Genomic DNA, 12855 nt, shown 5'->3' on the forward strand with positions numbered 1-12855 from the left:
CTATTAATACTTTGTATATAATATAAATTAAATTTATCAGCTATATTGCACTCTTCGATATCGCCCAAAATTTCAAAATCTATATTCCCTACTTCTTTTATGCCTACTGGCTCGCCTCTAATTATTTCTTTCAAGGTTTTCCACATAGACGTAGGATTTTCTTTATTAAGATCTATCATATTTTCATAATATTCTTTTTTCTTCTCCCTAATTAATTTTACTACTGTATTTCTTTCAATTTTATACTGCGACCAATTTTGTTCGGTATCGTCATACAATGCTCTTCTATATGCCTTATCCCTTCTATCCGCAGCCTCTTTTATTTCGTCTGAAAACCATTTCTTCCCTTCCCAAACTTTCGGAATTCTAAATTTTTTCCTCGGCGCCATTACATCTAACGCACCCACTATACTATCGACAAGTTTTTTCGCCCTCTCACTGACACCCATACATTCACACTGACATTCCTGGCTTTCTTGTAATTTATTTTTCACTAATATAGCAAATTTATTTTCATCAAACTCTTTATAATTCCTAGCACTAAATTCTCTATATTTACTTTCAGTTTTACTAACACTCAGCTCAACTTTCAGCCACGCGTGATCCGTAATTTTAGGTTCATGAATTACCTGTACTATTTTATTATTATTAGCAAAGATCAAATCTATAATTGTCTGACTGTCTTTCGTAATTCTCGTCGGTTCGTTAACATATTGTTTCATACCTAAGCTTAGCATTGTCGTTTGCAGTTTATTCGCATAAAACGAATCTCTCATAAGATCTATATTAAAATCTCCTATTACCATGCATTCTCCCTTTATTATAAACTCTTCTACTATATCCTCAAAAAATCTCAAGAAATCTCCGTGCGATGCGCTCGGTGAGTGATATATTACCATTATCACTCCTTTATATAATTTATCTTTTACTTCTACCGCAACACACCAACAATTCGATTCTAATTTTTTTTTTCCCTCTAATACTATTTCATATTTAATATCGCTTCTAACGTATAAAATAACTCCTCCCGTATTCCTATTCTCAGCATTACATCTAACTATACTATAACCCGGAACGTTCACTTCACTGTCTTCGATATCCTCAGTCACTCTGGTCTCCGATAATGCTAAGAATGCAGGATTTATTTTCTTCATGATCTTCATGATGGAAGTTAGTGCGAGGAGAAAACCGCCGTCGTACGAGATCGTAAACTCTTATCAAGTCCCGATGTTGGCCTCCACCTTTTCTCCGGGATTCGCCCCTCGTCGAGAACTCTCGGAGAGGCAGTCTGTAAATTCAATCTTACCGGAGACCTCTACCCACCTACACAGTTTGTTCCGCCTATTGATTCCTGGTTCGTAGCACGAGCTCCTTTTACCGAACCCACCGATTCGAATGCTTCGTGGTGAGAGAGCAAAATCCAGGCAGATGATAGAAATCCCGCTTGTGTTCGGATTTCGGAGACTGACCGAAGAAGAACCATGAGAGAGTCTCCCAAGAGGAACGACCGCGAGCCGAGATTCCCATATCTAATAGTTCTTTCAGTGTTTTCAAATTTATACACTTCCCATCTTAAGTGAAAGGTTTGTTGAAAATTTAAAAATTCTTTAAGCTCGAAACGGATACACTCATTTTGTAAAGATTAATTTCAATAAAAAGATATCTCCTTTAATCTGTACTTAAATAATAAACAAAATCTAATGAGGTGTTACCATTGTATATGAAAAAGTACAGTCATTGAATTTTATGTAATTATCAAACTAAACTACGCACTCGCATAAAATGAAATATAGGTACATTAAATAGTACATCAATCCTACATACACGCATCAATTACTTTTGCGAAAATTGAATTGTAATTGATTTTTGTGTAATTATAATATATATATATATATATATATATATATATATATATATAATAATTGAATTTTATGAGTACGTATGTAACTAGAATAAAACATCAAAGTAGTCCCGAGAGAGAGAGAACAAATGGAAATAAATCATTCGCGCTTATAAAAAAAAAAAAAAAAAAAAAGATACGACCAGCATTTTAAAGATAATTTATCGGTGGCTACGCAAAATTACGCAAAATTCCGCAGAGTTCGGCATCTACCATACATTATTCTCCTGAAAAATCAAACGTGTCAAACGTGATAAATACGCGACACTAAAAGCCCGTGCGACTGCGACTGGTAAACGCGGTGCGAAGTGCAAATGCCACCGCGGCATAGACGCATATAATCTACGCGCAATGTGATTAATAATTTGCCGATCGGCATAAGCGGAACCGATTAGCCGGCTTAGCTGAGCGTTATGGTAATAGGGAGCTATTACCCACCAACACCTGCATCTCCCTCATCCTCTTCATTCTCTCTCACTCTCTATTTCGTTCTCTGTCTCAACCGCGTTCGTATTCCCTTCGGGTTTTCCGTTTATATACCTCCTACTTGCTGACCAGCTCTATTCGTCTATCTCTGTCGCTTCGACCAGTCACTTTGAGCATCTACCGGTATGTTCAATCTTACTAGCGCTCCCTCGCTCGCGACGCGGTCTCCATCGAACTCCTCAATTTTCCACGTCAATAGGTAAATCTCTACGAGGACGCGTCATAAAAGCGGGATGTTGACGTGAATCCGACCTGTGCAGCAGCTAAGGTGCGCAGTGAGATTTGTATAGATGTTTCGAAATATCTCCATGAGGTCACACGGAGAAGCATAGAAATCGATGCTACGTTGAATTGGATAAACATGGAAAGATGTTGTGAACGAAATATCTCATCCGGCAAGAATTTTCACGTGAATATACGCTCGACGTGCATATATTACATTTTTCTATTATAAATATAAAAATAAATTCAAGTTCTTTCCCGCTCGTCGTAAATTACTAAAAGTGATAATCTCTCTCTCTCTCTCTCTCTCTTTAGCGCAATCCGTCCAATTGAATTTCTAGTTAACGACGTCGAATGCGTGTACACAATGTGTAATTAATTTTCTGCCAATTAAGGCAGCCGATGCGACGCCTTCGAAAATCGACGCGACGTCGCTTGGGCGAAGCGACGCGCAGAATTCCGCCCGAGAGAGAGAGAGCCTGCGTCAGCGCGGAATACTCGCGCGGAATTAGTAATTAAGTAGCGCGCGCGCGCGTGAGAGAGAGAGAATTCCCGGAAACTGGCCGGCGTGACGACGAACGTAATTGCCGGACACCACCGGACGATGGAGGATTTCAATTCTCTTTCTCTCTGTCTCTCTTGCGCACATCGATTTGCATACTTTGTACTTTGTATGCTGCGTGCATGCAATGCAATGCACGCGCGACAGCATTACAAAATTCGGTCGAAATACTCGCCCTGCGCGTTTCTCTCTCTCTCTTTCTCTTGAACGTCGTTATAAACGAATTACAATGGGCGCGAATGTCGTTACGAGTTTCGCGTTTTTCCGAACCCCGCATCTTGTCGCGATCGAGATATTCTATAGGTATAGTATTGAGAAGGGAAGAGAAGGAGAAGGAAATACCCGTTCCGTTTTACCCAATTTAAATTGTAAATCAGCGCAATTAGCTACGTTTGTTTTAACGTTTATCAGTTTCTAAATTAATTGCGAGTATTGAAAGGTACAAATGCAAGTTGGCTCGCGAAAGTTTAATCGAGCTTTTAAGAATGGCGACATAAATTTAGAACAAAAAAAAATTAATACTGACTATAAATTCCAAATGTATCGGAGAATTGAATAGATAGCGCGATTATAAATTGATGCGATTATAAATTGAGCAATTGATATAGCAACATGGATTTAGACCAAAAAATTAATACCGACTATAAATAATGCATCAAAAAATAATGTATCGGAGAATCAAATAGATAGCGCAATTATAAACTGATAGAGAAAAATAGCGACATGGATTTAAACCAAAAAATTAATACAGACTATAAATTCAAAATCAATATATCGAAGAATTAAATAGATAGCAACGTTTATAAATCGATAACGATTATATCCGAATATCGAGATAATTTATAGGAGTGTATGAATTACAAGGCCGAGACGATGATTTATCCGAATAATAGTAGTTATGAGAGTTAATCAATGCAGTTCAAAGTTTAAGCACACGGGCTATGTAGGCTAACTGTGCGAACGGGCCGAAATTTATCGCGACTCCTATGACTCGTAGCAAATTTTGCCATAACATTGACACGAAGGATGCAGCTTGGGTGGGCGGAGAGAGAGAGAGAGAGAGAGAGAGAGAGAGAGAGAGAGAGAGAGAGAGAGAGAGAGAGAGAGAGAGAGTTAATAACCGGGCGCCCGCTAACGATACAAGAGAGGAGCCTGCAAGTAGTTGCTGACTCATGCTTTCACGCCCCCGATCAAAGCATTTACGCCCGAGAAGTGGGTGTCTCTCGCCTCGCGCGCGCACCGCACTATACGAGGAGAATAACTTGCCCGACGTATTGGTTGCAACGGCACCGTTCGATCGGCGACACTAGGCACGCTAAGCACGTTGATTAATCCACTTTGGAACTTGTCAAACTGTTTTCCGCTTGATACGACTGGCCGTCAACGTGATATCCCTCACTTCCGGCCTTCCAATACTGGTCCAAGTATTCTCGCACAACGTCTGTCGTGTATTACGAGTTCGTATCTCTCATATCTATCGTGTTATATTGAATCTGTCCGTTAACGTTCACCGAAGAATAGAGATAGAAATATCGAAATCTCCCCAGCTATATATGTGCGCGTGAGTGTCTGTATTTGCGTCTCGCAACTTTATAGATTCCAATCGAGGGGGTAACCACTTAATGTAATCGTGGGACAGTGTCCCCGAAATCATTATGAAATCCTTATGAAATCCTTATGAAATCCCATGTAATCGTTTGCAATCAGATGTAATTGATAAAGTCAAATGAAATCATGCGGAATCATTAGAAATCATAATGAAATCATATGTAGTCAGCAGAAATCATTTTGAATTTTCGTGTAATCATTGGAATCATGTGTAATCATTATGAAATCTGTGATGAAATCATGTGTGGCACGAGCACTTTCCGTAGTAAATTGCGATCAAATTCAAGATAAAATGCTATTTATAATTTTATGTGTCACATAAAATCCTAAATGATTACATGTGCAATCACGAAAATGCATTGTGTAATCAAATGAAATCATTACTTTTATGAAATGATTTCATATGTAATGAAAAAAATCCATTTGTAATCAGATGAAATCGTTTGTAATTAGATGAAATCATGAAATCAAATGAAATCATGCAATCTGTGGGACAACATTTTAGCTAGTGGTTACCCCCTCGATTCCAATATATATTTAAAAAAAAACAATTCTCTATGGAATATCGTAATCTTATCTCATAAGAGAACACGATTCTTTTTGCAGGTGCAGCTGCTATAGTAACGTCCGCGAGCGGGCACGGCTTCGACGCGCATTTACGCGGCCCTAGTTTCGTGCTGGAACCGCCATCGAGGATCGAATTCTCGAATTCCAGCGGCGCCTGGTTGGATTGCACGGCCTCCGGAAGTCCGCCGCCCAACATCGACTGGTCCACCGCGGACGGGCATCCGGTGAACGATGTGTCGGGCGTGCGGAGAGTGCTCAGAAATGGTACTCTGGTGCTTCTGCCGTTTCCGGCCGCGGCCTATCGACAGGACGTTCATAGCGCCGCGTACAGATGCGTGGCGAGCAATCCGGTCGGCAGAGTGCTCAGTCGCGATGTACAAGTCAGAGCAGGTGAGCACAAAATTCGGGTGTCGAAAATTATCAAATTCATCAAACGCTACACAGAGAGAATTTTCTCTTAGAATTTACCCTCAATATCACATGATAATCGTGGGACAATTTTTATCGATATTGGAAGAATTTTATAAGTTTCTCTGATTAATATTTATCACAATAAGATATATATAAACTATGTTCAATTAATTTGATTATACTATATATGTATACATTGTAATATTTTTTATTGCGGTGAATATTAATCGGAGGAACTTTTATAAAAATATTATCTCGCGCGATTTCCACGATTTTCGCAGAATAAATTCTAAGAAAAAATTCTCTCCGTGTATCAAGAATGAAAAAAGTTCTATTTTTAATATACATAAAATATGGTTATATAATTTTTGTAAGTTACATAATGCGTAAAGTACATATATAAATAACGCAAAAATGAAGACCGGGAGAGTTAATGATTATTATGAAGCAACTTTCTCTTTCATCTATTTGTTGCGCGAATCCAATTACCATTAAGCGCCGCGAACGTTTTATCATTCTTGTTGTGGAATCGTTTACAAGATAACATTGCGACTTTTGTTATTAGCGCCGCTCGCCTGCGCAATTACATTCGTTATTTACCGAGGTATCCTTTAATTAAGGAACGCCAAATGCGTAATCGGAATAGCCGTCATATTAGAGTTTTGCCCGCGGCCGGGTCATTGGAAAAGTCTATTAAGCGGATTACGCGAATGCCGCGAATATTTGGCGCGAGTCAACAGTAATTGCGACAGTAGAGCGGATGGAAGGGGCGGGGGTGGAGGAGAAGGGGGGTGGCCTCTCACGTGCGATAAAACGCGGAATCGTGGATAGGCCGGTTTCACACAGGCCACAATCGGACCGCGAACGTTCGCATCGCATACGTCCGAATGCAATTGGATTGCCGCAAAAACATTACAATGGCATTGTACAAAAGAATTTATATGACATTGCTCTAACTCCACTTAAAGAAATAATTGACAATGCATTTCGATAAAATTGAAAAATAAAAAAATAAACTCGATAACTTATTTTTCTTTCTCGACTGAAAAATGTATCAATATATTAATTCTTTACTTGTGAAAAAATTTTAGAAAATTTAAAACTTAAGTTATTTTCACAACGAAATTTAAGTGTACCTTCGTGTCTCTTTGCAAAATGATACCGTCATTATCGTAACCTTTAACGGTTTCACTATTATCATGTGGCGGTTCGAAAGTAATATTTCCCAATTGTTTTCCGTAGAGCTGTTTCACCGCGAGAAACATTTCCTCTAAATGGTAGTTTTCACACGCGAACACAATCCAATCGTTCGTGCGGAAAGGAAGCGCCGATCGCGCGAAAGGACAAAGTCCCGCACCCGTGTGAAACAGGCGTGTTAGAGCTGAACGAGGTTCGCCGACCGATGCAGATGAGGTGCGAGCAGATCTCTCTTCCGGTCGCGCAGTGCGCGCGGTGTAATTACCTCTTTAAAAAAAAAAAGCGCAATCTGAATGCAAATCCGTGGCAGCTGCGAGGTCGACTCGGCGCTTTCAGGATTTTCAACTAACCCCCTCGCGGCCATAAAGTTCTGGCTTGGACGTGTGACCGTTAATTAAAACTTTACTTCCTGCTCTTTGGGTTTAACGAAAGAAATTTCTATCCCGCGTGCGCGCGCGCTCGATGAAACGGACGTACTTTACGCGGATGATTTGCGTTAAAAGTTGCTGTTGCAATAATTTTTGCAAAAAAAAAAAAGGGAAACATTTTTCAAAAATCTATATGTATATTATGAATATACAGAGCGCACGCGAAATAATTATACACACGTTGAGAGTTCAGAACTTTAAAGTAAGAAATATAAATCTTATATCCGGACCACTCTAAAATAATATCCAAAATTTATCATCACACATCTTGCGCAGAATAAATTCAACCTCTCTAAAAAAAAATCCCCCGAGTGTCGCTATCGAGATCCAACGTGATCATTCTCGCGGGCGTCACAAAACGTATGGAGGAAACGGCGGCATGCGAGCGGAAGAAGCGAAGAATCAGGAAGCTGAGGAGAAAAACGCGAGACAAAGTCCTTGCGCGATCCGGGGGAGGTTCCGTATATACGAAGGAATTCGTAACCGGACGGGAGGGAGATAAAAAGGAGGGATGGGGATGGTCTCTCGGCGTCGCGACGTCGGCCTGTCAGACTGCACCGTTGGTGGTAGAGCCGGCCGTCGCCCTTGGAATTTCCACGTAAATAAAATCTCCGGAAAGAGAATACGGTGCATGCTTCTCGAGAGAGCGCGAGAGGACGACGACGACGACGACGGACGGAAAAAGGAAAAGGAAGGAGCGAAGCGACGCGTTGAGGACGACGCCGAGGCGTTCGTTATACGCTCTCGCGTCGCCTCATGCCTCGGCGCATCCCCGACACCGAGCGACGTCGAGATTCATCCGATGCTTGCGTCGTAACGACGTGTGCGCGACACCCCGTCTGCGTATGTGCATAGTGTACGTACACACAGGGACAACGCGCTTTCACGATGTAGCGAGACGACGACGGCGGCGGTGCGCGATGTAATTGAAAACGAGACTGTCGGAGTAAGACTGCGATTGCTTTTTCATTACGATGGCAATTAGAGAGACACAGACACACGAGAATTCCTGTTGCGTTGATTGCGGTGTAGCTCGACATAATGGTAATCCTTTGTATAGCACCGACCTCTTATAAAACGTTGGAGTTTTATGAGAAAAATAATACATTTTCTTTGAAAGGTAAAATATAATTAAAAAGCTTCCTCCCCACAAAAAAAAAATCAGGAAAAATTATATCGTTATAATTATAAACTTGGCGTGTAATATAAAAAATATGTTTCTTTTCATAAGATATCAATCTCTGTTATTAAGCAAAGAGGTTTAGTAAAATTCATATGTTACGTAAGTCGTTCTTTTGCAATTTGTACACGATTGCTGAAACACATGGCTTTATGCAAAATTTTATTACTGTTTGCAGTGGTGGCTCAAGCATACAAAGTCGACGTGGAGGTGACAGGGGGAGCATCGAGGGGATGTACCGCGATATTACGCTGCATCATACCTAGCTATGTCAAAGATTTGGTGCGCGTCGTATCTTGGCTACATGAGCCTTCGTCCTACATATATCCCTCGCTACAAGGAGGTAAATGTTTATCTAGCTACACGGATGGACGTATTATTTAATATGCGAAAACGCAAAACTTTAAATACTTTGTGATGGAAAAAATTAACTAATTGAATAATTTCAAATGCGTGATGTTTTATATCCGCATACAAGTGATTTGTCGAGTGATAATAATTGATCTCACGCGGAAAAGATTATTTGTAGAAAAATTAATTTTTTGCGATTCCGCAATGTGCAAGATATATTAATAAGAACTAAGTCGCGTCACGAAAATAAAATAACGGATAGTAGTATTATATATAACATACATATATACTATATTAGAAACTTTTAGATACATTTCTAAAAATAAATTTTACTGAATATATAATATAATATTTATTAACTTTTATTTTTATAAATATATTCAAATATTCCCAGTTTAATGAAATATAACTGGCTCTCCGAATAGCTTCGTTAACCGAGCCTTTGTGCCCACAAAGACTGATACGAACCTGGAAAATATTTCGGCAGATTTTTGCTGATAACAGTGGGCGAATAACGAAAAAAGAATTATATATGCGATAGTGACAATACGAGGCGATTTTAGCGCGGTCACTGGTACGCGATGTTATACTCGGCCATGTGGCCATTGCCTGCGAGAACTAAAATTTAATATCCGCCGCGGACGCTCGCCGCTGAAATTTAATATCCACAATAATGCGGCGTCTCTCCTTCCGCAATGCACGGAGCGAGATGCACGATTCGGGATTGTCGGGGACGCCGACCTCGCCGAGAACATCCGTTCATTAGTAGCACGCAGAGATTAATCAGATTTGCTGTAAACGCCGAGTCGTTCCCAGAAAATTGCATACACAAGAGGACACGAGATAGAGAAGAGTTGTAGATGTTAATTAAACACTTTGCGTTCCGCAATTTTATTAATAGTCGTAATTAGCAATCGTTAAGTTGAAATTCTAATTACAACAAGAATATTGTGCCTGTACCACCGTATAATAATGCTTATAAACTTTATAAGAGCATAGCAATCTCTAAAAGAGAGTCATCTTAATCAATTGTAAATATTGGACTCTGAAAAAAATTGTTAACTTGACTAAACCTTTCAACTAAATTACTATATACTTTGCTAATTGAATATATATATATTAGTATTTAAGTCAAATGCACGTTAGATTTAATATGTTATATTTAAATTAAATATTTTTATATGTTCAAACAAAATATTATATTTAGTTAAAGGTTTAGTCAAGTTAGCCATTTTTTTCAGAGTGCAACAAAATAATTCCAATATTATAATTAGAACAGTCATTTCAATGTAATAATTTTTATATATTATGCGCGAACATTTTTCACATCGTATGCAATGTCGCGATTGTGTCGATATCAGTTAGAGTTAGTAATTCGCTGCATTATATATAACTCGGCTTATCTACGCGCACGTACATGTACATGTATCCATCTTGAATGGAATCACGTGGCTATAGGCTCTTTGTCGAATGTAATACCTAAACTACATAGACCATTCGGTCCACCTGATTTGGCGGGCAATCTATTCAGAAGGCTGCCTTATCTCGCAGCTGCTGCTCTTAGCCTATTCTATCATGTTTCAGTGAGTATTCATGTATATAACCGATATACCTCGGTAAGAGTATAAACCACACAAAATATCTTCCTAAGTAAACGCAAAAATATTTTGTCGTCTCTGTTTTTATTTTGTATTTTGTATTGAATGCATAGAGGATTTTTGCGCGCTATCAAAACCTACCGAAAAATATTGTGATAACAAACTCTGTGACGAATTAAAAGTGAATTCTTTTTATCAAAGCATTTTCACACAATGCATTGCGATATTAAACAAAACTCCCAAAATTTCCGAAGAAATAATTAATCTTTCAAGTTTGTTTTTTTAACAAGCTCTTTAATTTTCAGTATTAAATATTTCTGTAATTATATTTTTCATTTGCATTTTAGATATTCTCTTTCAATTTACAACAACATTAATTATTGAAATCAATATAAGACAAAATAAAATAAAAATAACTCTTACGAAAGCATACATTTAAACTTCATTTCGCACTTCTATTTTGCACAGCAAAAATTAGAATAATTTTGATATTAATCGGATGTATTCATATTTGCAATTCTCGTATTGTATATATTTATATACAACGTATACTTAACATTGCACGTACTAAAATTAAGCGCGCAATCTAATCACGGATTCATAGATCTCAAAAAGATTCAAGTTTCTAGGGCGAACTGTTTAGGATAATTGTGGTCGTTAAGCGTCGTACCCGGGCTTATCTAAGGAAACCTTGAGTTTAGTTTGGGGCAAGAACGGGGTACTCCTATGTCACGTACAGATCAGACAAGGATGAAACCACGGAATTAGCGTAATTATCGTGCAAGCGAGTACAATCGTGTCCTCCAAAAATATCGTAATCCGGCAGAGTGTGGCGTTATCGCGATTGTTAAGGATAATGCTGGCGCGGTTTAATCGTGAAAATATTGATCCCAATTATTGCTGCCGCACATTCATTCGATATGAATAATACAACGGGATTAGGAAGTCGTGTATTATTCATGCACGTTGAGCGGAACTCTACCGAAACATTTCCGGCTCGCGAATTTTGCGACTAATTGCGAAACACAAAATATAATATTAATTAGAAAAAATAGAATTAATTAATAATTTAATGGAATTATAATATATGTATAGCATAATATACAGAATGTTACACATTTGTAAAATTTTTATCAGTCAGAAATATTTTCGCGAATTTATATCTATTTTTTATCGTCAGAATAAACATTTGCCGAGAAATTACGTCTTAATATTTCAAGACAAACTATATAAGTCTCTATAAACAAAAGTTGATAGAAAATATTTTACTATTTATGTAAGTTTTCTAGGACATCCTCTATATATAACATCCTGTATACCGTGCGATCTTCTTTCGATACGTTTGACATTTCATGATGGCTTTCGATCGCTACATTTTATAGATGGCAAGTTCCACCTGCTTCCCACGGGAGAGCTTCTGGTACACAGCCTCGAGTTCAGCGACCAGCTGAACGGCTATAGATGCCGTACGATGCACCGTCTCACGAGACAAGTGGTCGTTAGCACTATGGCCAACATTAGGATAGCAGGTGAGTCTCGGTAACGTCGATAAGTTTTAAAAGAAACTACTGTGCACACATCGCTGGGAAACGCTTGTGACGCATCGAGTTTTCTGCATTCTGCTTCACAGATCACAGAGGTGTAATGCCTCCCGTGATACTCGAAAACTCCGGCGTCGTTCATGTCGCCCAAGACGAATCTACGTCATTAGTCTGCGTGGCACAAGCCTGCCCTTCGCCGGAATATCGGTAAGTGTTTGCGAAAATCCTCCACAAGCGCGATCTCACGAAAGAAAGTATTGTTATCGCTATATAAAACCTAATTGTGATTCTCAAATCGCCTCTTATTTTGTAAGTTTTATTTATTTAAAAATTTTTTTTAATTTTAGGTATCGTTTGCGAGAAATCGCGAAATATTAAATAAGCATTCATTCTGCAATCATTCTACAATTTCGCGAGAATCTGTAGTCAATATGAATACCTAATTATGCTTGTGCCTAATTGTAAGACATAATGATAATAAATACACACAGAAAATTAATTTTTTATCATAATATGTCACATTTGTGACATTGTTAATAGAGTGAATAAGAATTGCAAAAATTAATTTAAAGTATTTTTTTTTTAATATATCCTCAGTACCTTTTTTATGTGAGAAGCTTTATTTATTTTTAATAATTGACAAAATTAAAAAATTTTTAAATATAAATAAGTCTCTAACACAACAAAGATATTGAGAAAATATTCCAAAAAATACCTTTCAGTCAATTTTTTGATTAGTTCATTGATCACTCGAGTATGTATAGTATATACACACGTAAATGCTTCCAAGAACTCATACGCGCA

The 12855-nt window shown here is 38.3% G+C and overlaps 1 protein-coding gene across 1 annotated transcript; it reads left to right on the forward strand.

Annotated features, from left to right (window-relative positions):
• Window positions 1-4431: 4431 nt before the first annotated feature.
• Window positions 4432-12541, forward strand: LOC146725138 (cell adhesion molecule Dscam2-like; the record flags this gene model as incomplete). Its single annotated transcript, XM_085484220.1, has 6 exons — window positions 4432-4627; window positions 5385-5735; window positions 8740-8904; window positions 11893-12039; window positions 12141-12258; window positions 12399-12541. Coding segments are annotated over 6 exons (1008 nt in total), but the record flags the coding sequence as incomplete, so codon positions are not given.
• Window positions 12542-12855: the final 314 nt, after the last annotated feature.

This window comes from Nylanderia fulva, unplaced genomic scaffold (genome assembly GCF_048542155.1).
Source record: "Nylanderia fulva isolate GAGA-0341 unplaced genomic scaffold, ASM4854215v1 Scaffold1020, whole genome shotgun sequence".
Taxonomy (NCBI): domain Eukaryota; kingdom Metazoa; phylum Arthropoda; class Insecta; order Hymenoptera; family Formicidae; genus Nylanderia; species Nylanderia fulva.